Source organism: Toxorhynchites rutilus, chromosome 3, assembly GCF_029784135.1.
Source record: "Toxorhynchites rutilus septentrionalis strain SRP chromosome 3, ASM2978413v1, whole genome shotgun sequence".
NCBI classification, from domain to species: Eukaryota; Metazoa; Arthropoda; class Insecta; order Diptera; family Culicidae; genus Toxorhynchites; species Toxorhynchites rutilus.
In genome coordinates this window covers 210419001-210443927 of record NC_073746.1, presented here as the reverse complement: position 1 = coordinate 210443927, position 24927 = coordinate 210419001, and the positions used below count along the sequence as shown (strand labels likewise).

The following is a 24927-nucleotide window of genomic DNA, read 5'->3' as shown; positions in this document are numbered from 1 at the left end:
TTATTTTTATAGATAGAGGTAAACATAGTTCGACAATGTTGTAGTTCCAGTTATTTGAGACATCTTTGTAGAACAAAGATTTTTCTATCTCTTGAAATAACCGATATAGAGCCTTTTTTCTAAGTTACGTTAGGGGCACAATGAATAAAAAACTGTTTTCTTGCTCTAACTTTCATATTTCAAATTTTATATACAAACTGTCTTCGAAAGACTTTTAGAACTTACTAATACAAACATTTTGCGATGCAGAACTGTCAATATCTCAACTTCACTCAAAGTTATTGATATTTCTCCCCAAAAAAACACGCTCTTTTCATTTGTTTGTCATTCTTTTTGGGGAAAACATAAAAAATGTTTGTTGACAAAATTTTAAAAAACAAATTTCACTCTATATAATATGTAATTTTTAAAACTATGTTATTTTTCTTGTTTGAGTGAATTAAAATTGAAATCATGAGTTTTGAATGGATGAAAACCCATCAATAACTTTGAGCAGGATTAAGATATTGACAAATTCTGCATCGCAAAATGTTGGTATTGATAAGCTCTAAAAGTCGTACGAGGACAGTTTTCATGTAGAATTTTAAATATAAAAGTTAGAGTGAAAAAACAACCGTTTTTTCATTGTTACCCTAACTCAGATAGAAAGCGCTAGAAACAATATTGAGGGAGATATTTGTTCTTTAGACAAAAACTGTCTTCGACAAAGTTGTTACACATGATAGAGCGCTCATTTTTATGTTATTAAAACCAAAATTGTCGATGAAATAAAATATCTAATTTTCTTATCTTTATAAATAGAGATAGTTTGACAATGTTGTAGCACCAGTTATTCTAAACAACTTTGTAGAACAAAACTTTTTTCTATCTTTTAATATAATCGAATTAGAGCTTTTTTTCTAAGTTGTATTAGGGTGACCATGAAATAACGGAGTTATTTTGCTTCAACTTTTATATTTCAAACTCTACATCAAAACTGTCTTCGTACGACTTTCAGAGCTAATCAATACCAATATTTTGCGATGCAGAACTTTTTTTTTCCAAAATATATATTTTTATCAAGGCTCATATGGCGTTAGCCTGACGGGGCCGGAGTTCAATATTTTGACAGTTTTTCTTATTATCTATGTTAGTAATATGTAACCGATTACTCGCGGACGGCTCGAGGTTAGTATTACAAGTGTTCTCGTAATTGGGATGTTGCTGTCTCCAATGCTCTGTACGTGTGCCCGACACGGGATACTTCCTATTGGGATGCAGCTGACCATTAATCAGCAACGCCCCCCTAGTATGTACCCCATATCTAGCGTGGTGCGTCTTCTCGACTCGAGGAATCCAGGATAGAATGGTCACTAGCCGGCGCAATCATCAGCTCGTGTAGAGTTGTCATGAGCGGTACAACCTTTGGCTCTTGTTGAATCATCAGTGGACTGCACAACCTTCGGCCCGTGCATCTGTAAAGAGTGTGTGTATGTATTGCCGCGACTAAGTAAAAGTTTATAGATCGGATAGGAGGGATATGAAACAGGGACACAACGAAGGAAACATCATTAAACGTTGACATCGGCGTTTCTGAGGAACAGGTATAGATGAAGCAGAAGATCAGGATCACGGCTACCTAAGATATCCCGGACGGGGATATCCGATTGTCTGCCTTGTGCTCTCAGTGCTCTAGAGAGCTGAGAGCGAGCAGCATGGAACCGGATACACGACCAGACAGCATGCTCGATGTCGTGGTAGCCATCGCCACAATCACAAAGATTGTTTGCTGCAAGCCCAATGCAATAGAGATGCGCGTTTAGGTTGTAGTGATTGGACATGAGCCGAGATATCAGGCGAATGAAATCACGACCTACATTCAATCCCTTGAACCAAGCACTCGTCGAAACCTTAGGGATAATCGTGTGTAACCAACGACCGAACTCATCTTCACTCCACATGCGCTGCCAACTAACCAGTGTGTCCTGACGAGGAATGTGAAAAAATTCATTATAGGCAATTTGCCTTTCAAAAAGTGTGCCTTCTGAAGCGCCCACCTTAGCTAGCAAGTCCACTTTCTCATTCCCCGGAATTGAGCAATGAGAGGGAACCCATGCTAAGGTAATCTTGAATAATTTTTCGACCAAAACACTCAATAGATGTCTTATTCTTGTTAGGAAATAAAGTTATCAATCACCAATGGATTCATGATCTTGCAACGGATGAGAAATCTGTAGGATAATTCTGTGAACCGAAGAGTAAGCGGGGGTACTCCTGCCAAAACTTCGAGACTAATCGTATGTGTCGAATGCAAACACCCCATGGCTATACGCAAGCAACGATATTGTATCCTCTCCAGCTTGAGAATATGAATCCTGGCAGCTGATCGGAAGCAAAAACTGCTATATTCTAACACTGACAATATCGTTGTTTTGTACAACTGAATGAGGTCTCCTGGATGGGCACCCCACCATGTTCCGGTTATTGTTTGGAGAAAATTGATTCTTTGCTGGCATTTCTGTTTCAAATACGCAATGTGTCTCCCCCAGGTACATTTAGAATCAAAATATACACCCAGGTATTTGAAAAACATAGAGTGTTGGATCGTTTTGCCGGATAGGTAAAGCTGGAATTGGGCGGGTTCGTGCTTCCTAGAAAAAACGACCATTTCAGTTTTCTCCGTAGAGAATTCGATACCCAGCTTGAGGGCCCACGTGAACAGATTGTTCATGGTATCTTGCAACGACTTTTGCAGAGCGACGGGATTAGTACCCGTGATGGAAATAACTCCATCGTCTGCAAGTTGTCTCAGCGTGCAGTCTCTAGTTAGACAATCATCTATATCATTGACGTAAAAACTGTACAAGAGGGGGCTTAGGCAGGAGCCTTGTGGTAGGCCCATAAAACTGTAACGAGAAGATTTCGAGCTGACATGAGAGAAAATCATGTGCTTTTCTGACAGTAAATTGTACAGGAAATTGTTGAGAATTGGTGAAAGTCCACGGTTATGAAGCTTCTCTGAGAGAATTTCCATGGAAACTGAATCAAATGCCCCTTTGATATCGAGGAAAACGGAAGCCATTTGTTCTTTGCGAGCTAATGCGATTTGGATTTCAGAAGATAGCAGCGCGAGACAATCATTCGTCCCTTTACCTCGGCGGAAGCCAAACTGCGTATTTCACAGCAAATTGTTCGTTTCGACCCACTTGTCCAAACGAAGTAGAATCATTTTCTCTAACAATTTACGAATACAGGATAACATTGCAATCGGCCTATACGAGTTGTGATCGCAAGCCGGCTTGTTGGGTTTTCGTATGGCTATCACTCTCACTTGTCTCCAGTCATGCGGGACAATATTCAGCTCCAGAAACTTGTTGAACAAGTTCATGCAGAACTTGTCAATATCTTTTTTTTTTTTTTTTTTTATTAAATCGTTTATTTTTACAGGCTCAGTTACATAAGTTTAAAGGAGCCAAACTCCTATCTGTATTGTTATAAGTATATATAATCATTTTTCATTAATTCTAGTGTTAATGAAGTAGAGAACCGATTACTCGCGGTTTGCTCGAGTTTAGAAGGGTGACATTTTTTTCAGGAAAAGGAAGGGATATAAGGATATGCTGACAATGTTCACACTCACATTCGCACTCACATTCATCATACTCAATTCTTAAGTCTATCTTATATCTAATATGTATTTACATTTCACCTTATTCTATTGTTAGTAAGAAGGGATTTAATTTCTCGCGAAGGAAAAGGAAAAGGAAAATATAAGGATATAAGGACAATCACACACGAAGATCGATAACTTTTAAGAAGACGTATATTTGGGACATGTAATCAAGGTCTAACCTAGCCAACACATCTCTCACCGGCACATTGGGCTGTCTTCCTCTGGCCCGAAGAGAGTTTTCTAAATTCGATCTGGCAACAAGATACACCTCGCACGACCAAACAACGTGTTCGATGTCGTGGTAACCTTGGCCACAAGCACAGATATTGCCATCGGCAAGATCAAAACGAAAGAGTAGCGCGTCTAACGAACAGTGATTGGACATGAGTCGAGAGAAGGTGCGAATAAAGTCCCGACTCAAGTCCAGACTTTTGAACCATGGTTTGAGGCTAACCTTAGGGATAATCGAGTGAAGCCACCGACCCAATTCATCTTCGTTCCACTTACGTTGCCAGTTAACGATGGTATTTTTACGGACTAAAGAATAAAATTCATTGAAGGCGATTTGACGCTGATAAATATCGCCTTCAATTGCACCTACCTTTGCCAATGAGTCAGCCCTCTCATTACCCGGAATTGAGCAATGTGAGGGGACCCAGACAAAGGTAATGACATAACAGCGTCTGGTTAAAGCACTCAAAATTTCTCGTATTCTCTCAAGGAAGTACGGCGAGTGCTTTTCCGGCCTCACTGAACGGATAGCTTCGACAGAGCTAAGACTATCCGTTACAATGTAATAGTGTTCAACAGGTCGTGAGGCGACGCTGTCCAGCGCCCAGTGTATTGCTGCCAATTCAGCAATATACACTGAGCAAGGATTCTGAAGACTGTGGGAGGTGCTAAAAAATTCGTTGAACACTCCAAATCCTGTGGTCTCATTCATAGAGGACCCATCAGTAAAGTACATATTATCACAATTGATACGCCCATATTTTGCATTGAAGATCGTAGGAACGATCCCCGATCGATGATAATCTGGAATTCCATGGATTTTCTCCTTCATGAACAGATCAAAATGTACAGAGGAATTGATGTAGTCAGGAAAACAAACACGGTTGGGAATATACGAAGAAGGATCAACCTGCATGGAGATGAATTCATGATATGAAGTCATGAATCCAGAATGAAAATTTAGCCCGATCAGCTGCTCAAAATTTCCGATCACCAATGGGTTCATGACCTTACACCGGAGGAAGAACCGAAGAGATAATAAATTGAAGCGATCTTTTAGTGGGAGTAGGCCTGCCAAAACCTCGAGACTCATGGTATGCGTTGAGGGCATACATCCCAACGCGATACGGAGACAAAGATACTGAATTCGCTCGAGTTTAATGAGGTGTGTTTTGGCAGCTGATTGAAAACAGAAACTACCATACTCCATCACTGAGAGAATAGTTGTTCGATACAACATTATAAGATCTTCTGGATGGGCTCCCCACCAGGTGCCGGTAATTGTACGGAGAAAGTTTATTCTTTGTTGGCATTTTTTACTCAGATACCTAATATGGGCTCCCCAAATACATTTGGAGTCGAACCAGACCCCAAGATACTTGAATGACATAGCATGAGTGATCGGTTTACCCAAAAGTTGAAGCTTTGGTTTTGCTGGTCTATGCTTCCTAAAAAAAACCACCATCTCTGTTTTCTCCGTGGAGAATTCGATCCCTAGCCCAATGGCCCAGGTTGAAAAATTGTTCAAAGTATCTTGTAAGGGTTCTTGCAGGTCGGATTCTTTTGATCCTACGACAGACACTACTCCATCATCTGCAAGTTGTCTTAAGCTGCAATTTTGTGTAAGGCAATTGTCAATGTCGCTTACATAGAAGTTGTACAAAAGGGGGCTTAAACATGAGCCCTGAGGGAGGCCCATGTAAGAGACCCGACTTACTGCCGAATCTCCGTGAGAAAAATTCAAATGTTTCTCACAAAGCAAGTTATATAACATATTATTCAATAGAGGCGGTAGACCACGAGAGTGTAATTTGTCTGACAAAACCTCTATTGAAACAGAATCAAAGGCCCCCTTTATATCCAAGAATACTGAAGCCATTTGTTTTTTTTTCGGCGTAAGCCATTTGAATTTCTGAAGAAAGCAACGCAAGACAATCATTCGTCCCCTTGCCCCTGCGGAACCCATATTGTGTATCTGAGAGTAGGCCATTCGTTTCAACCCATCGATCAAGGCGAAACAAGATCATTTTCTCCAACAATTTCCGTATACAAGACAGCATTGCTATTGGGCGGTACGAATTGAAGTCGGACGCGGGTTTTCCGGGTTTTTGAATAGCTATAATTCGCACTTGTCTCCAATCATCTGGAACAACATTATGCTCCAGAAACCGATTGAATAAATTCAACAAGCGATGTTTCGCCACATCAGGGAGGTGTTTCAACAAGTTGAACTTAATTCTATCTGTTCCTGGAGCCGAATTGTTACAAGAAAGGAGAGCAAGAGAGAATTCTACCATCGAAAACTCGGAACAAGATCGCACCTATCTTGTGATATATCTCGAACAATTTTTTGCACAGGAACGGAATCGGGACAAACTTTCCGTGCAAATTTAAAAATCCATCGATGTGAATATTCTTCGCTTTCATTCGATGAAGAGCGATTTCTCATGTTTCGAGCCACTTTCCATAATTTTTTCATTGACGTTTCTCGTGACAAACCTCCCACGAAAGTTCGCCAATAAGCACGTTTTTTCCCTTTGATCAAGTTTTTAAATTGATTTTCAAGGTCCAAATACGTTTGAAAATTCTCAATGGTTCCACGTTTTCGAAAAGCTTTAAATGCGTTCGATTTATCCTGATAAAGCTTGGAACATTGGCTATCCCACCATGGATTGGGAGGCCTTCGACGAATAGTGGAGCCTGGGATGGGTTTCGTTTGAGCGCGAACCGCGCTGTCATAGATCAAACGAGAAATGAAGTTATACTCCTCCAATGGAGGCAAACCATCTCTGGAATTGATGGCTAGAGCAATCGCGTCCGCATATTTTTTCCAGTCAATGTGTCTTGTGAGGTCATATGCCATGTTTATAGATTCAGAAGAATTCGACCCAATGGTGATGGAAATTTTGATTGGCAAGTGATCACTACCGTTGGGGTCCTGGATTACATTCCACTTGCAATCTAACGATAGTGAATTCGAGCAAAGCGAGAGGTCAAGAGCACTTGGGTTAGCAGGAGGTTTAGGTACACGTGTTGTTTCCCCAGTATTCAAAACGGTCATATTGAAGCTGTTACAAAGGTCATATATCAACGATGAACGATTGTCGTCGTACTGTTCCCCCCAGGCAGTTCCGTGAGAGTGGAAGTCTCCCAAGATCAATCGCTGCTCAGGAAGGAGTGAGCACATGTCAACAAGTTGCTTGCGGCTAACCGCAGCTCTCGGAGGCCAATACAAGCTGACAATACAGAGGTCTTTGCCTCTGATGTTTGCATGACAAGCAACAGCTTCTATCCCTCCAATAGGTGGAAGGTCAATTCTAAAAAATGGGTGGCACTTATTAATCCCCAATAGTACCCCTCCGTATCTGTCATCGCGGTCCAATCGTATTATATTAAAATCGTGGAAAGAGAGATCATTTTGAGAAGAGAGCCAGGTTTCGGACAGAGCAAAAACATCACAATTGAATTTATGAATTAGAAATTTGAAAGTATCCAATTTAGGGATAAGACTACGACAATTCCACTGTAAAACAGTGATATCTCCGACCTCTCTATTTAAATTAGACATCAAGAGAGATAATCATTGCAAGAAGGGGCCATGTTTGCATCAATTGCTGCAAAATTGTCTTTAACACTGGAAGCATTGAGATGACAATGGTTCTGATGGAGTCGGAAACGTTAAAACACGTGAAGATTTGATCCACAAGGTCAGTCAACTTTATAAATCCCGATTGGGAAGTTGAACTAGACGAAAAAACAGGGACAGTTGGGGTTTTTGATGTCCCCTCGAGTGCTGGGCCGTTCAAAGGTGAACCATTCCCACGGAAACCAGGAGGAACCTGATTTTGCTTGTCCGCTGCACTCGATTTTTTAGACATGCTAACAGGGGGTATAACCGGTGGGGCTTGTCCTTGAACTTTGGGAGTGGTCACATTTTTGCGCCGGGGATTCCCTTGGAAAATGAACGGTGTGCCCCCGTTAGCTGTGTCCGCTTCCATTTCGTCAACGGGCAACGTGGCGAAGACATTTTGAGTGTTGATTGATTGTTGTTGGGCAAGTGGAGAAGCGCCCTTTAAAATATCCGCAAAAGTCCGTTTTGAGCGTTCCTTCAAAGAGCGCTTCTGTTTCTCCCAGCGACTCTTGTAAGTTTCACAAGCTGAGAGCACGTGTGGGGATCCCCCGCAATATGGACACTTATGCTCAGTCGCACTGCAGGATTCCCCCACATGTTGCTCTCCGCAAGTTGCACAGCGCTCCTTGTTGGCACAATAATCTGAAGTGTGACCAACTGACTTGCATTTGTTGCAAGTCATGGGCTTTGGCACGAAGAGTCGCACAGGCAGTCTCAATTTGTCCACCATGACGTAGTCAGGGAGGGCCGAACCAGCAAAAGTTACTCGAAACGAGTCTGACGGCGTGAATTTCGTTTTTCCCTCTTCTTGGGATACTTTACCTAGTTGGCGACTGTCCAAAATTTTAACGCCCACCAAAGGGAGTCTTTTGAATTTACCAACTCCTTCTTTTATCAATTGGCACGTCAGACCCGTTTCAGTTACCACCCCCGAGATTTCTACGTCATGGGAGGGCACGTAGACACGATACTCTAGGGTGAACCTCTCGTCGATCACAATTGCATTTGCGTGTTTCCGATCACTCACGACAACACGCAGTTTGTTCGGCCTAACCTTAGAGATTTCGACCACGGAGGAATAAAATCTTGCCAGATCTTTCGAAACCTGAATGACATTAATAGATTTTCCTTTAGGTTTGGGCCGGAAAAAAACAACCCATGGACCAGCTCCAGGTGCATCGTCTGGATAGACCTTGACACGAGGAGAGGAAACAACTGAGGGGGAGGACGAGGTCGATTGTTGAGCGGGAGCGGGATCAGTAGGACTGGGAGGCAAGTTCGGGAGTTGAACGGAAGCGGGAGATTGAGGGGGCGAAGAGGAAAAGTTTGCCAATTTTCTTGAGGGAGGCTTGTTGAGGTTAATTAACTCTTTCTCTGAAGAGACATCTTCTGAGGGGGGAACGCGTTTGAGCGACTTCCCAGTCCCCGTTGTAGCTAGTGAGGAGGAAACAGTAGTTTCAATCTCCATTTCAACTTGACCTTCTGCCATTACGGCAGATATGAAATAATATAATTTTGGATTCTTCTATCTTCCTAAACCTAATATATATATTATACCTAAATCTCACACCAATGCGAATGAAATGAAACGGTGTCCCAATCGAACCGCGTGGCAATCGCTCGGTACAGCTGCAACGGTAAATCGCACCACCACACGATGATGGAATCGGTGACGATGATAAAGCACACACAGCGATGATACGGCACACGCACTGCGCCCGCGGTGGAGAACTTCTTCCTCACGCTGGTTGTGATTGCTGCTCTTCTCACTCGCGCAATAAAGAGAACCCCGTTAGGGCGAAATAACTTCACCAGCCACTGATAACGGTATAATCTCCACTGTATGATAGACGCGAACAAATTTGCGACCGATGTCTTCGGACTGCGCGAGCTGAATGTCAATATCTTAATCCTACTCAAAGTTGTTGATGTTTTTTTACCCAATTCATGATTTCAATTTTAATTTACTCAAACACGAAAAATAACATAGTTTTGAAAATCTCACATCATGTAGAGTTAAATATGCTCTTTCAAAAGCCGCCAATAAAATTTGTTTATGTTTGCAACGGGAAGAATGACAACAATTGAAGAGAGCGTATTTTTCGGGAACAACTATCAATAACATTGAGTGAAGTTGAGATATTGACAAGTTCTGCATCGCAAAATGTTTGTATTAGTAAGTTCTAAAAGTCTTTCGAAGAGAGTTTGCATGTAGAATTTTAATTATGAAAGTTAGAGCAAGAAAACATTTTTTTTCATGGTGACCCTAACGGTACTTAGAAAAAAGACGCTATATCGATTATTTCAAGAGATAGAAAAAAAAATTGTTTTACAAAGATGTCTCTAATAACTGGGACTACAACATTGTCGAACTATGTTTACCTCTATCTATAAAGATAAGAAATTTATATTTTGAATTTCATCGACAAGTTTGGTCACCCTATACATAAAAATGAGCGCTATATCATATGTAACAACTTTGTCTAAGACAGTTTTTGTCTAGAGAATAACTGTCGAGTTCTAAATGCTAATTTCCACTTAAATGCATCTCCTGGACCATTGTGCAATGTCAGAAAGAACCGAGATCACGGGGGATTATTTATACATTAACACGGTCTATGTTTTTTTTTTTTAAATGGAAGCAGATAATTGAAGAAAGAATAATATTAAATAAAAACATAAATGTCTTGAAAATTCGAAGAGCAAGGAAATATAATGTAACAAAGTATAGTTCTTTCCCTTCTTTAAACATGAGCTGTTCCAGCTGTTCCTAAAGGTGATATGTTTTAAAATATTGAAATTGGAGTAAATATAAACTTTCAACAAAGTGCACCAATGGCCGAGTGGTTAGCATCTCAAATTATCATGCCGGGTGTTCGGGTGCGATTCCCGTTCTGGCCGGGGGATTTTTAGTCAGAGAAATTTCCTTCGACTTGCACTGTGGTCATGCGTATTCTAGAGCTTGCCCCTCGAAATACATTCAAGGCGAGTTATTTGGCTTAAGAAATCTCAACTAAGTACAGGTAAACTTCGATATAACGTACATTTCACTTTCAAAATTGTACGTTGTATCGAATTGTACGTTATATCGAAGCATAATAAAGTACTCACAAACGTAGTCTATATTACATTATTGTGTTGCTGTTTTAGTAAAGTTAATAAATAACTTCAATCAGAAGACGAAGCCAGCCTTTCTCATGATGTTTCCCTTCGTACTGTTGATTAAAGCTTGATTCATTTAGAATCCGGAATCACAAAACCAGCTGTATTTTGGAATTGATTGAAGGTACAAAACTTGTTTTAGCATCACAATAAAGATAATTCATTGTTCTATCAGAAAAAAAAATTCCTTTACACTTTGGAAATGTGTACGTTATATCGAGGTAAAATGTACGTTATATCGAGTGACGTTATATCGAGGGTACGTTATATCGAAGATTCCCTGTATCACTAAATAGCGCTAGTTAATGCATACGTTGAGACGGCAAAAGTTCCACAGGGAACGTTAACGCCATTCAAGAAGGTAAACGTTCAATAAAACGCCCGTAATACTAATCTTCTATTAACTTTCGTCTGCTCATATTCGTTTTATAGGAAGATTATTTTATATAAGTGGTTCGTATTGATAAGTATTCAGCTAAAAATAAGAAAACAAAATTTTAACTTGAGACGTTTTAATCAAAAGGATGCATTTTTTTCAAATATGCACTCTTCACCAAGTATAAAATGTTTCAAGTCAATATGATTTATATAATTAATTATATTTAGAAATAATTGGAACACATTATATTTGAAACAACTCATCCATATAATAAAGGCTAATGAGAAACCTACAATACAGAAAATACTAAACGAGGGAAAAAAATGTAAGCTTCTAGGTATCACTCGCATATACTCGTATTTTATTAGGTCAAATCTTATGCCCAAAACAAGCTGAAAAAAGCTTCATACGCACGGCAACCTGTTGATTATAGCGAAAGCCTATATCCAAGCTGAAAAGTTCATCCAATGACACTCACTGGTACGTTGAGACCTCTCCTCTCGTACGCTCTCTGTGATGGAGTTCCAGGTTTTACTTCGATTTCGAGCACTCCATTCATTCATGCATAAATTGCTCCAGTCATGCAGTTTTGTTTATATTTATTATTTTGTTCTCAACTCTTCGAGTCGATCTCCACTTACCTACCTACAACTTCACCGCTGCAAGTCGCTCCGCCATCGGGCTCCAATCCAGCCATAACCGGTGAGAGCATCGCCGCCACCGCGGGGTTCATCATGAGTCCAGTTCAGTCGCAACCGTTGATCGTGTCGGACGCGTTGGTTTGAATGGTTCGAATGGCTAATGAAGAGTTCGCGGGCTCTTTAACTTTAGAAGTGGGACTGATCGTCAGTGAATAGTGGTTTTTTTCTGTACCTTCGAGAGACCCGTGTTGTATGCATACCGGTTTTGGGTTTGCTGCTTTCGGAGGAGATGTCTATTTTTGTGCAAAAAACAGTTTTGATCTTCACTGTGACTGTTTTATGGCTGTGAATGAGTTCGGTTTTGTCGCGTATTGATGGTCTGTTTGCAGGCTGTCCCCTGATGATAAGGGCGCCTTAAGGTACAGAACGTGTTCAATTGCACATAAACGTGGTGATCTCATAAAACTTGTGGAATTGAGGAAAAAATATGATGTGGTGCGCTACATTTTTCTTGAAAGGTGTATGGGGGGTTACCTGGAAGTGAGCTAATGTCTGGAGATAAGCAAACACCGATAACGAAGTGTTCGCTCTGTGTGTTTCGAGTGAACGAAATGTGCATGGGAATTTATAGTCAATGAAGTCTGCAAAGCGACGTAAAATAGATCATCTGTCAATAGTTTGATGTATTAATAACAATCAATGTGAATATCGGTGTATCGTAGACCCGTGATGATGATAGATGTAAGGTTTGTGCCGATGCAGTTAATTTGAAGTGAGTTATGTTGCCCTCCATTCACGATTGGGATAAAGGAGGGTACGTAGAGTAGGAAGTGAGATTGATGTGAAAATATACGATTATAAACGGCGAGAAATAACTGACCGTACTCATCAGCAGCGTAACACGTAGCTGATGAGACAAACTGGATGCTGTATTACCTAGTGTAATTAATTGTTTGTTGCGGCCTATGTAAATCATCAACGGCTGCTATACTAATGGCCGTTAGCATCGTTTATCCCAGTGATATTAAATGTTGGTTGGCCTATGAATGTGTGTTTCCTTGATATATTTTTAAAAGGCCTAATTTATATACCTGTGTTAGCACAACCCGTAGATATACAATGCAGTTGAAATGAAAAAAGTGCCTTGTAAGCGGTCAAAACCCATCGAAATTACTTTTTTGGATTGTCTTCTTTCGACTTATCCTTCTACGATCATAGTGGAAAACTTAGCGGCATCTGGGAAGGTGAAGAAACAGAAGTGAAGCATCTATTCCCCCTAAGAAACAATGATAATATTAGAAGTGTCAAAAAATGTCGAAACAATCAAATCGATTAAAAGTATTTTGTGTGTTGGATAGATAATGAAATCGATAACAAATGAATTTTGGTGGTGACTATCTGTTCACTGGAATGAGTTGAATATTTGATTGGAAATGCCAATCACCACGGCGAAAAGTGCCAGTGCGAAAGCATGTAACGCAAAGGATTTCCCAGCAAGTGCCACAACGGCGGCCAAATCCGGCATTCAGGAAGCCGACAAAGGTATCCCTGCGAAAAGAGGCTTCGCAGGGCCGGGCTCATTGGGTGCCAGTGTTCGCAATGGGCGACCAGGGAGCGGATTGAGTTTGAGCGTTTTAGGTGAGCAGTTTTTTTTTATAACCGATCGTGTTGTTGAACATTGTTGAATAATCTGTCCATTTGTTTGGTTATGATACCATCATCCGGGGGGTAAGAAAAATCAATTTTACTAAAAAAACACGACAACTTTTTTTCTTAACCAGACAACCAAAATTTCACTCGAGGTAACTCTGCATCTAAAAACCCTATACTCTAACAGTACCATTACATCAATCTACTTCAGAAGTAACCATACTGTTTGTTTATTTTTCATTCTGCGTTAGGTACATCTTTGAGTGTTACATAAACCAATATAAAAAGTAAAATTTTCGTGAAAAATGATTCGAACTCATAAGAAGCGGTTGGGTGCATGAACTGATCTCAAATATTCGTCCGAAACAGTTGGAAAGGCGGTGTCAGCAGGCCAATTCAAGCCTACATGACCTCGATGACGTAACCTGGATTCGTTTCGAATCAGGTTTTCGAGGGAACAGAGATTTTTTTTTCTAATTGGTAAAAACGCGTGTTCTAATTTTCGTGGTAATGACAGCAATGCTGACTCGTTTCTAAGCCACAAGAGTCTGCTGATTTGGTGACATGAACCAAGATTTAACATGTTCCTAGAGAAAAACAAGTCTAATGGTATTAAGGCACACAACATCACATGTATTCGTATTATCGAATCATCAAACTGCCCGCGGATTGTAAAATTCAGCGTAATTATGGCTGTGTGGCATGTTGTACCTGCTTGTTGAAATAGAATGTTATCACCATCGAATTAATCAATTTTCGGAGAAAAAAATCAGTCAAAATTCCTCGAAAACGCCCGCTATTCACGATAATAGTGGGGTCCTCCGATTTTTGAAAATGTTCGGCCCGATTATACCACCATACCAAACCTTGAGTTGCTGTGGATGTGGTCTTTATTTTGGTCTATCTGTTTCCAAGCTCCAGTCATTTCATTCAGTCACTAGACGTTTTATTCTTCAATGAAAGTTTTACAAATATTTTTTTTGTGGTAAAGTGGAGAGAAGGCTCTATTACATTCAAAAATAAAATTACTCTCATTTGAGTAATGTCACACTAGTTAATGGTGAACAAAATATAAGTGATCGAAATTTAAGGCAAAACGGAAATCACTGAGCAAACAGCTTTTTTTCCAGGCGTCGTTTTCAGATTTTATCTTGAATATTCGTTCACATAACATCAATTTATTGCAAAACGAGAATGGGTCAAAAGTTCAAGAAGTTACGAATAAAAAAACAAAATTTATCTTTATTTATTTATCTAAAAAAACAAGTATTCCTGAAATTTTTATATTTTATGTAAAAAAGTGAATGGGTGATGCCGGATAACACGCCTTAAAAATATTCTGGAGTGGCAAACTCAAGAACACGCGTGATCACAGTGCAAGTCGGAAGGCATTTGTTTGACGAACAATTCCCTGGCCAGAACGATGATCAAACCCGAACCACCGGCATAATAATGTGGAACGGTAAACTCTCGACCACGGGAGCTTAGTGAAATTACATTTTCAACGCTCCTAAAATCGTCATTCCCAAAGAAATAATCAACAAATTATACTGTGCAGCACCTTTCGCAGAACGACAAAAGAACAAATTTTCAAATTCAGTTTTCAATTCTAGAACTCTTACCTCAATGAATATCTTCTTCACATCGGGCCTGAAAAGTGCTGCACTTTGACGTCACTTTTAACCCGAGAATAATGCTCGAATTCGCGAAAATTGAATGATCGATCGGAAAAGGTCACCAATAAACCACAAAAAAAAAAATTCAAACAAGCTCTTTTCCGGCAAAGAAATATAAAAATCAACAAATAATAAATTACAAATTAACTCTCAGCTTTAACGCATGGTAATCGCTATCTAGAGTGAAACTGAAAATCAAAAAAGGGAGACCATGCCTAATTGTAGAGGTTTTAAACTTTTGCAGTTCACTAAGAAAACTTAACTCTTAGCTTTAAGAAAGATCATTACACGTCCTCTCCACCGCTTGACAGCAAATTTCGACGTTTCATGCAATTTGAAGACATTTGGCATCAAAATATTTTTTTTGAAAACTATGATTTCATGTTATACTATCTCCACTATGTTTGTCTTAGGCGAAATAAATTTCTGGGAATATTTTCTATTAATTAGTGTGTTTTGGTCATACACTTTTTCCACCCGAAACATTGAATTGGGACCCTATATTGAAAATACGTAGTCCTACATCAAAAATCTCTGCTTCCCCAGAATATTATAAACAGTCTTTTTGGGTTTCTTTGCTCTCGACACCATTTGGGCCTTACTAATTCGGGACCCAAAGTACGAAATAAAAAAAGGTTTGTTTAAAATTTATCATGAAGCTAAAACTAGAGGGTGAGTCGATAATTATTGTGACACTTTAGATCAATGGATAAATCGGCTGACATACAACGGTTAAATTTAAGGGCGGGTCTGAGAAAAAATGTTCGACACATGCGATTGACATCCTCCAGTCGTTACCGTTCCATTTTTTAATTTTTTTTAGCTTCCTACTCTTTTCCTTTTCGTCCTTCGCTTCTCTTCGGTCACCCCAAGTTCGCACTACATCATGACTCAATAGGTTGCGATCGGTCGAAGTTCAAGACTTTTTGGTGACTTCATGTCTTTCGGCACAAAATTCATAATAGCTGTATACAACTGCGCGTTTTTGGAGTAAAAGCATGAAACCAAATCGGACCGCAACAATGATTCTGATCGTGCTTTCTCTCAGTGTTGTAGATCTCACCGTTTATGGTGTCTTTGGTCATGAATGGTTCACTACGTTGGCCAGAAGTGCATATGTCCTGCTAAATCAGGTACTTCTGAGTGAATTTCGACATCTTCTTCCATTTGTAACGGCCATCCACATCAAACATGTCCTTAACCGTTAAATATTCCTATCCCGACAACTGCTTAAAATCTGTTTTGATGTGAGTCTCATTATAGATGACGTAGCACCGGAATTCCGAAGAAAATTGCTTTTCTTCCAACTACTGTCTAGTGGTCTAATGTCATCGGTCCCCGGAACCTTTGGAGAACTCTTGAGACGGTCGAATGATGTATATTCATCAGTTTTTTCGAGGCACGACAATCGACAACGAACGAGTTTGCATGTGGGTGAACAAAATCCTTTTGCGAAAGGTTTGCTGATTTTCTTCCACCTCGAAAGGAAACTCGCTGACAACTGCAAAATTGAGTGGATGTGAACAAACACTCTAAGAAGAAACTGGGCAAAATTTAATTAATTTCAGCTAAGTATGAAAAAAGTTACACAAGTTTGAAAGCGTCGCAATAATTATCGACTCAACCTTGATGCAGTCATTCCATCAAACCAATATAGTGGTTCTCAGATTTTCGTGAAAAGTGGTAGTTTGGTTCCTAATCGCAAAATAACAGACTTATATATTTCTGTTTTTTACTGTTGTGCCCATTTCCATTTTAGGGTGGTCCGAAAAATCAACTTTTTCCCTTTTTCCAAAAATTACTTTTTTCAAAAATTCATAACCCTAATGAAAAAAAAGAAGAACATGGGCCTAATATTCTGTGATAAGGAACAAATCTACCATTTTTCAACTCAAAAAATGATCAACGGACACTGTAAAATGGTCCATGACGATTTTAAGAAAGGTTCTTTAATGATTTTAAGCCGAAGAAACATTGGAGATTATGGAAATACAGGGAAATTCTTAGGGTGTCGGTTTTACCCTGATTTATCCTATATTATTTTTTTCATTTTTTCATGTATACTCTCAAAATGAAAAACGCCTTTTTACGAATGAATCAACAACCTGTAACACTCAGTGTATTGTAATAAATTTTTTAGTTTTTAAATAATGTTTTGACGTCATTTTCATACGAATATGGAAGTCCGCATGATTTGAGAAGCCGTTACTCTGTGCTGTTATAACATAATGACTTCATTCGGCCCGATTCTCTAGAATTTATGCTAGACAGGTCGGCTGACGAGCAAATTCTACACATGATATAAATTAAGAAAAAAAAACTCGTCTGCGAGCCACTTTGAATGAGTCTCGCCTGTTGTGAAGAAGCACACATCATGTTGGGTTGAATGTTTCTCGTTTGCTTGTCCACAGCTTCTTCTCGTGCTACAGAGCTACTTCACTATCGATTAATGACTCGGTCAATATTTAGTGTGCTTCTTTTTACTCTGATCTTTCCTTTCCGCTGATTCTCCCATACATTCAACCCGGTTCTTGGGATCACTGACGTCCGACCAGCAGAAGAGTGGTGGGCGAAGGCAAATCAGCGAAAGCGATTGATTTGGCCTTTCCGATCTCTGGGACTGTGTGTGACTGGTGATCAATATTAAGCTCCCCGAGAAGCCTGTTCAGAAGCTATCTTGAATGAAATGGTGCACTTAAACAGTGCACACTTAGCGCCAGATAGACACTTTGAGACGAGAGTTACGACGCAAATAAAAGTTTGTTTAGATACTGTATGAAAAAAAAATGGAAGCAGTCTTCGGAAGCAAATATATGTGCTGAGTGTTCAATGCTACCCAAACACAAAGAACCTAAAACATAGTGCGAAGATCGGCACGCGGGGCCTCGTCAGATGGCGTAAGCTGACCATGGCGGAAGAAGAAGTTTCATCATAGTTTCCGTACCGACGGACCATTTCTTTTCACTTCACATCGAACTTTCGCAAAGACGCACAAAACAGTGATTTTTTGTTGCCCGAGGCGCTGCATTTATCCGTTGACCTCACGTATCACAAGACGTATACGAACCGAGATTGGTTTCGACTTTTCTCCTCTCCTCACTGGACAGGTAATTTGTAAGCTGCAGCCTGTATGCGAATCTGGGAGAAAAGTTGAAATACAGCACAAAATCATATGTCGGATTAATGAATTGTGTCGATTTCGGAAGTTGAAGGTTCCTATGCATATCTCTAGTATATTTAGTACTTAAGACAACACAAATTGACATCTACATAAAATTACATTTGCAAACAGAGCATAAATGCATACGCTTCAGACAAACAACCCATTACACGAAAGATGATAGCCTCCAGCTATGATAATGTCAAACGGTGCTGTTGCTCTTCATCTCACTGTTTTGCTCTCTTTGCACTGCCCTGACAACACATATAGCCTTTCAACTTGGGGGCCTGCAATTACTTTCACAATTTCTCCACTTTTCGCAAGCTGCAAAAGTTTCTCTTTTTTTCGAAATGCTCAAGTCCTCATGTTGCGTTCGGTTCCAAGCAAGTATCGTATGGCCGGTGTCATTCTTCGGACATATGTGAGGATGAAGTAAAATTAATTCCTAGAACGCAGAAGATGCAATTAGCATATTTTTTGCCCCTGCTAATCCAGTGTTCACCGATGACATGTGTTGTTCACAATTTTTCCTCAATGGCAGCACATTTCGGAGTTTGGCCACATACATTGGCTGTGAGCTAATGTTTATGCGTTGACTGTCACTGAATTTTAATAGCGGTAGGATTTCCGCGAACGATAAAAAAAACCAATTCATATTCAGTTAATAGTCCGTGAAATTTATCGAAAACATTTTAATGTATGTAACAGTAGTCAAAGCCTCGCTACCGCAAAACCGATACGGTTGCAGCCAGCGTTCCATCCACCCGGTAATCATTTCACCCTCCAGCGGTCGATCAATCAGTTCGAGTTTTAAAATTTGGAAGAGGGAACTGGGCGGACAGTTTTTCATCTCTGATATCCACCAGAAACGCTTCATTCATTATATCACTATAACGAAATTACAAAGAGGAAAGGCCGAATTTTAACCGTTCGTTGGTCATATCTTCGCGAAGTCGTGATATAACGGCAATGGGTGTTTTTAGTCCCAATTTGGGTCGAAGATTATTTTTGTATTGGAAATCGACACTGTTTGTAGTGAAGTGGAGCATATAACTAACATCCCAACAGTGCAATCAAAGATCAACAGTTTGTCTAAACTTGAGAAATTATCACATTACACCTATCCCTCGGTTTACACTGAAGATAGATTCCCGATAAAACCGTGTAGAATGAAATCTCCGATTTTGCTATGTAAAACGAATTAAACTCTCGATATATGCACAATTTAATCATAAAAAAACAATAATAAAAATCTACTTATGGAATTTATTATGAATTCTAGATTCAAATAAAACAAAGAATTCTTCAAGAAACTAAATTGTAATGAGTTTATTCGCTATTACCACTTTTAGAGATCTCCAGTCTTTTTATACTGATTAGTATAAAGTCATCCTTATCACTTGAGCATTCCTGATGCCATTCTGGTTCAACAGTCGACGAATTCAGGAAGATCTCAGATTCGACTTCAGACTCAGACTGTTAATTGAATCTTTAATTAACAGCTACGTAGATTTGTTCCGCTTTATTTATCATTAAATTTATTAAAGAGATTTTCAGCCAAAAGCCCAAGATATAACTTTCTTTTACTTTTCATTTTTGTAGATATTCCTGGCATTCTAAGAGTTTGAAAAATTGACACAAACCACACAGAAAGACTCCAAAAATGCTACCAAATTGCCAATTCTGGAACATAAAATCGCACCCGTAGTCAAAACTATCATCCTATTTTACTTGTTTTCATATGAACTACATATATACATTCTTCAAGTTTTTCAAAATTTGTTATTTCATAAACCGTGCAAAAGCGAAATCGTGTAAAACAGGTACCGTGTAAATAGGGGGATAAATGTATACAACTTTCATTGGATTGGGTAAGAGGTCAATTCTTCGACTGATAATTTAACCTAAACGCTTTGGCTAGGAGACCTTCGCGGCCTCTGGATGAAATCGCTCGTTACGGTGGATCAACAAATTACTCCAAGAGATCAGTCATACACAGTATGTGAATTAAGTTCCAGGACTCAACCTATTTAAACCATTATGTTCAAACAACTCATCGCACCTACCCAAACGGTTACTGGAAAATATCTCAGGATTTTGGAGCATGTCATACCTAGAACTCGCGGAATTCGACCCGAGTATCACCATCCAGAACGTTTGGCTCTCCTATACGATAATGGTAACCCTACAAAATTCTATTACATGTTACGAAAAGTTTAAGAGCTTTCGAACGCCTTTTTACGCAAAACCGATATCAATATAGATGTTCTAATATATTCAATTTGAAGGAAAAATTATCCAGCAATTTGTTTTTCGCTTAAATCACAAATTGTGATGATAGTGAAGCGTACGATTCCATGAATAAAAGAAGCACGTTTTGTGAGTAAATGCGAGGGTAAATTCAGCTTCAGTTCCCTTGAATGTTGTAATAATTCGTTAGATCAAATTAATTAGATATTCAGTCAGTGTGATACAAATTAGAGTGATGTAAATGGTGGAGGATAATATTGACGAGGTAACGATAGATAAAATGATGTTTTTAATATACTTCAATATTTCTGTGACACTTTTTATTTTTATTTATTTTATATTTATTTTATATTTATTTTTAATTTCTGTGACAGCATTAAGAATAAATGGTTCCGAATTTTCTCTACTAGTTCAATCATACAACCCGCTTGAAAGATATTCAGTTTATACGAGGAACGACTATTTTTAGGGTAACCATTTGGAATATCAAAAGAGAACTTAATTTAAAAGCACTTGGCTGCCACGGCTGACAACCAGCCCATGACAATATAAAAAGAAGAATCTTTTAATTTTAATTCATTTCACTTTTTTTACATCGAATATGGATATAATCATACTCCTTGATCCAAGGAACTATCTCTTGATTTAACAAAGTATGCATTGCTCCATATTCGATGTAGGTCATAATTTGAAGGCCGCATCAATGCAATGATTCTATCAATGTTTCACTGGTCGAATTGAAATACTTTTTGACGAAGGACTATGACTTTCAGTAAAGGTGTAAACATGTAACATCTTTATGACACAAAGTTAACGTTCGGGTTTTGCTACGAACTAATTCTGATTATTAACATACCAATGGAATCGTAAATTCTCTAAGATTTGTTTGATATGCTAGAAAATTGTAAACTTTTCCATGTTCCCATACATTTGTTCTGCTCATTTGTGTGCTTACCTAACCGTACCGCCAATAACGGGCAACTAATGCGTTCGTTTCTGCCCGTTTCAACTTACTTGGTAGCTAGCGAGCGGATATAATGCTGATATCACAAACCTACATACATACAGTTCGATACAAGAATGAAATGAATGAACGATATTTCTAAACAGCAATTTTTGTTCGATGGAAACAACGCACCGATTTTTATGTCAGTGCGTACCCGAATTACGGCGATGAATGCCAGGAAGTGAACGTTATTTTACGTGAGAGAATTGAATAATCTTTTCTCAACCATTTGCATTCCAGTTGCCCTCCGGAAAACGCTGACTTACACGTGATACACAAATCAAATGCAGCGTTCGTTTTAAGAGCAATGAGAGAGGAGAGAAAGGAAACATTACAATTTAAGCATCGCTATTTCTCGATAGATTGCAGTGATATTTGCATCAATCAGTAGGGAATTTTTCTACGCAATTAGTAATAATTAATTACAGAAAATTATACGTGCTTTGAAAAGAACTATTGAACAGCTGGAAAATGTCAAGCATTTTCTAAATGAAAATTCCGCCTTCTGATTGGTTGAATGGAGAGGAGTTTTGCTGCTGAGTTTTTAATGGTAGAGAAAAGAAAAGAATCGATCGTAACAGATAGGTCCTATAGAGAAGTTAAGCTTGAAATATCCTGAAAATGGCCTTCTGTACCCCTGAACGAGACACCTGTTGCGTTCGTATGGATTAAATATTGAAAAGTATATATGGAGGGTTTAATGGTTTAAAAAAAAGGGTTTAATGAATGGATTCTCTATTGCCATATTTGCTTCAAACCAACGAAACACAAAGTTAAATGCATCAACGCAAATTTCTATTGAATTAACAACATCTACTACGATCTCACGCCAGAACACATGGGAATTTATTATTAATTACTTATTAGATGAACACAATAAATCAGACATCTTAAATTGGAACATCCGTTCTCTATGTGCGAACGTACATTTATGGCGATTGATTTTAGTATGTGAATATTGAAAAGAATAGCTTTGAAACTGTTTCCAGCAAAACGGCTACTGCTACTTTTAGTTATACAGGACACTTTGCCTGCTACGTAGAGACAAATCAGTCCAACAGGCCGAAAAAAAGTCTACTATGATTCCATGGCCCGATTTCCTTCACTTCATTTTTCTACCCAAATAAACCTTTCTTGGGCGGAGACGAACACAAATAATAGATAGCTAAAATCAGACGATTCGCTCTTGGAAGGAAACCCATTCCCGTTGTGATAGTCTCTAGCCTCAGGGCCCTTGTGGACAAACTTAATCCAAACTCCTTCTCCACTTGTCTTGAGAATGACAGTTCATTCTCACTCGACGCTAAACGGTGTCCCACATCAAATTGTATCACGGAAAAAACGCTGTAGAAAATTATCTAGTCGACCGATCCTTTTCAAACCTTCAGACAATAATATATAACCCATTAGTAAGCTTTTGCCATATGTATTTTATTCAACTTCAATACCATAACTCGCACCTTACGTTTAACTCCACTCATAAGGGTCTGCACAACTTCAGCTTCTTCTGTACGGCAACCCACCTTTTCTTCGCGGCTTTCTCAGATTTGACCTTCTTGAGATGCTTCCGTAGTTCGTGCTTCATAATAGCCCAATATTTTTCGATGTGTGGAGGCGATCTGGCGTAGTGATAAACATCCGTACCCCTCACGCTAAGCGTCACGAGTTCAATTCTCACTCCCAACATTCTTCCAACAGAACAAATCCGTTGGTCCAAGTGACGCTAGTTCGAAGGCTGAAAATCACTATAATACAGCAAATATATATATATATATATATATATATATATATATATATATATATATATATATATATATATATATATATATATATATATATATATATATATATATATATATATATATATATATTAGGCTGTCAAAAAAGTCCTGCGGTATTTCCGCGAGTTGTCGTATTCATTGTATCGAGTCATACTATAGCTTGTTGGAAAGGTATTTTTGCGCGCTATAATATAGTCCTTGACAGTGTTTTGTTTGGTTAAGTCGTTCGTTATAGTGTCGCAAATATGGAGCAAAATAAAGAGAAAATCCGACATATTTTACAGTACTACTATGACAAAGGCAAAAATGCATCTCAAGGTGCCAATAAAATTTGTGCAGTTTATGGACCCGATGCAGTTTCCATTTCCACCGCACAACGATGGTTTCAACATTTTCGTTCTGGTGTAGAGGTCATCGAAGATGCGCCACGCTCCGGAAGGCCTGTCGTCGAAAATTGCGACAAAATCGCTGAATTAGCCGAGAAAAACCTGCATAGTAGCAGCCGTAGCATCGGCCAAGAGCTGGGGATAAGTCATCAAACCGTTATTAACCATTTGAAGAAGCTTGGATTCACAAAGAAGCTCGATGTATGGGTGCCACACACGTTGACGCAAAAAACATCTTTGACCGTATCGACGCATGTGAATCGCTGCTGAATCGCAACAAAATCGACCCGTTTCTGAAGCGGATGGTGACTGGCGATGAAAAGTGGGTCACTTACGACAACGTGAAGCGCAAACGGTTCAGACGGTGGCCAAGCCCTCATTAACAGGAAGGTTCTGCTGTGTGTTTGGTGGGGTTATCAAGGAATAATCTATTATGAGCTGCTTCCCTATGGCCAAACGTTCAATTCGGACCTGTACTGCCAACAACTGGACCGCTTGAAGGTAGCACTCATGAAGAAGAGGCCATCTTTGATAAACAGAGGCCGCATTGTCTTCCATCAGGACAACGCCGGGCCGCACACTTCTTTGGTGACGCGCCAGAAGCTCCGGGAGCTCGGATGGGAGGTTCTTTTGCATTCGCCGTATAGTCCGGACCTTGCACCAAGTGACTACCACCTGTTTTTGTCCATGGCGAACGAGCTAGGTAGTCAGAAGTTAGCCACAAAAGAGGCCTGTGAATATTGGCTATCCAAGTTTTTTGCCAAAAAGGAAGCGAGCTTCTATAACAGGGGTATTATGAAGTTGGCATCTCGTTGGGAACAAGTCATCGAACAAAACGGCGCATATTTGACTTAAAACAAATGATTGTAACTAATTTTATGAACAAATGAAAATTCAAAAAAAATACCGCAGGACCTTCTTGACAGCCTAATATATATATATATATATATATATATATATATATATATATATATATATATATATATATATATATATATATATATATATATATATATATATATATATATATATATATAACACACTGATGAAAATGAGATGAATAAGAGAAATAAAGCAATGGGATTCCGCGTTGTTTCCGATGTCCCGATAAGAGAGTTGAGGGTTTTCCCGGTTGCTTGTGCGAAATCAATTTTCGGGTGACGCAATTTTTCCCAATTTTCGAGAAACTGACAGCCATAAAAATACAGTGTAAATAATACACTCTACTTCTATCTATATTTTTAAGTAAAAATACCCAATGGGTCATTTTTTACAGAGTTTTTTTCCGTGATGCAATTTGATGTGGGACACTCTTTAATCAT

General features: G+C 39.1%; 1 protein-coding gene across 8 annotated transcripts in view; it reads left to right on the top strand.

Annotated features, from left to right (window-relative positions):
• The window catches only part of LOC129775413 (protein TANC2), a 249928-nt gene that overhangs the window by 60730 nt on the left and 164271 nt on the right, over positions 1-24927 (top strand). Inside the window, exon 1 of one of the 8 annotated variants that reach the window (XM_055780148.1) lies at positions 11790-13334. The exons of the other annotated variants lie outside the window; for them this stretch is intronic. Within the exon in view, the coding sequence (XP_055636123.1) occupies positions 13130-13334 (205 nt within the window). The 5' untranslated portion in view covers positions 11790-13129. Of the gene's footprint in view, positions 1-11789; positions 13335-24927 lie in introns of those variants that run through there. 8 annotated transcript variants of the gene reach the window in all.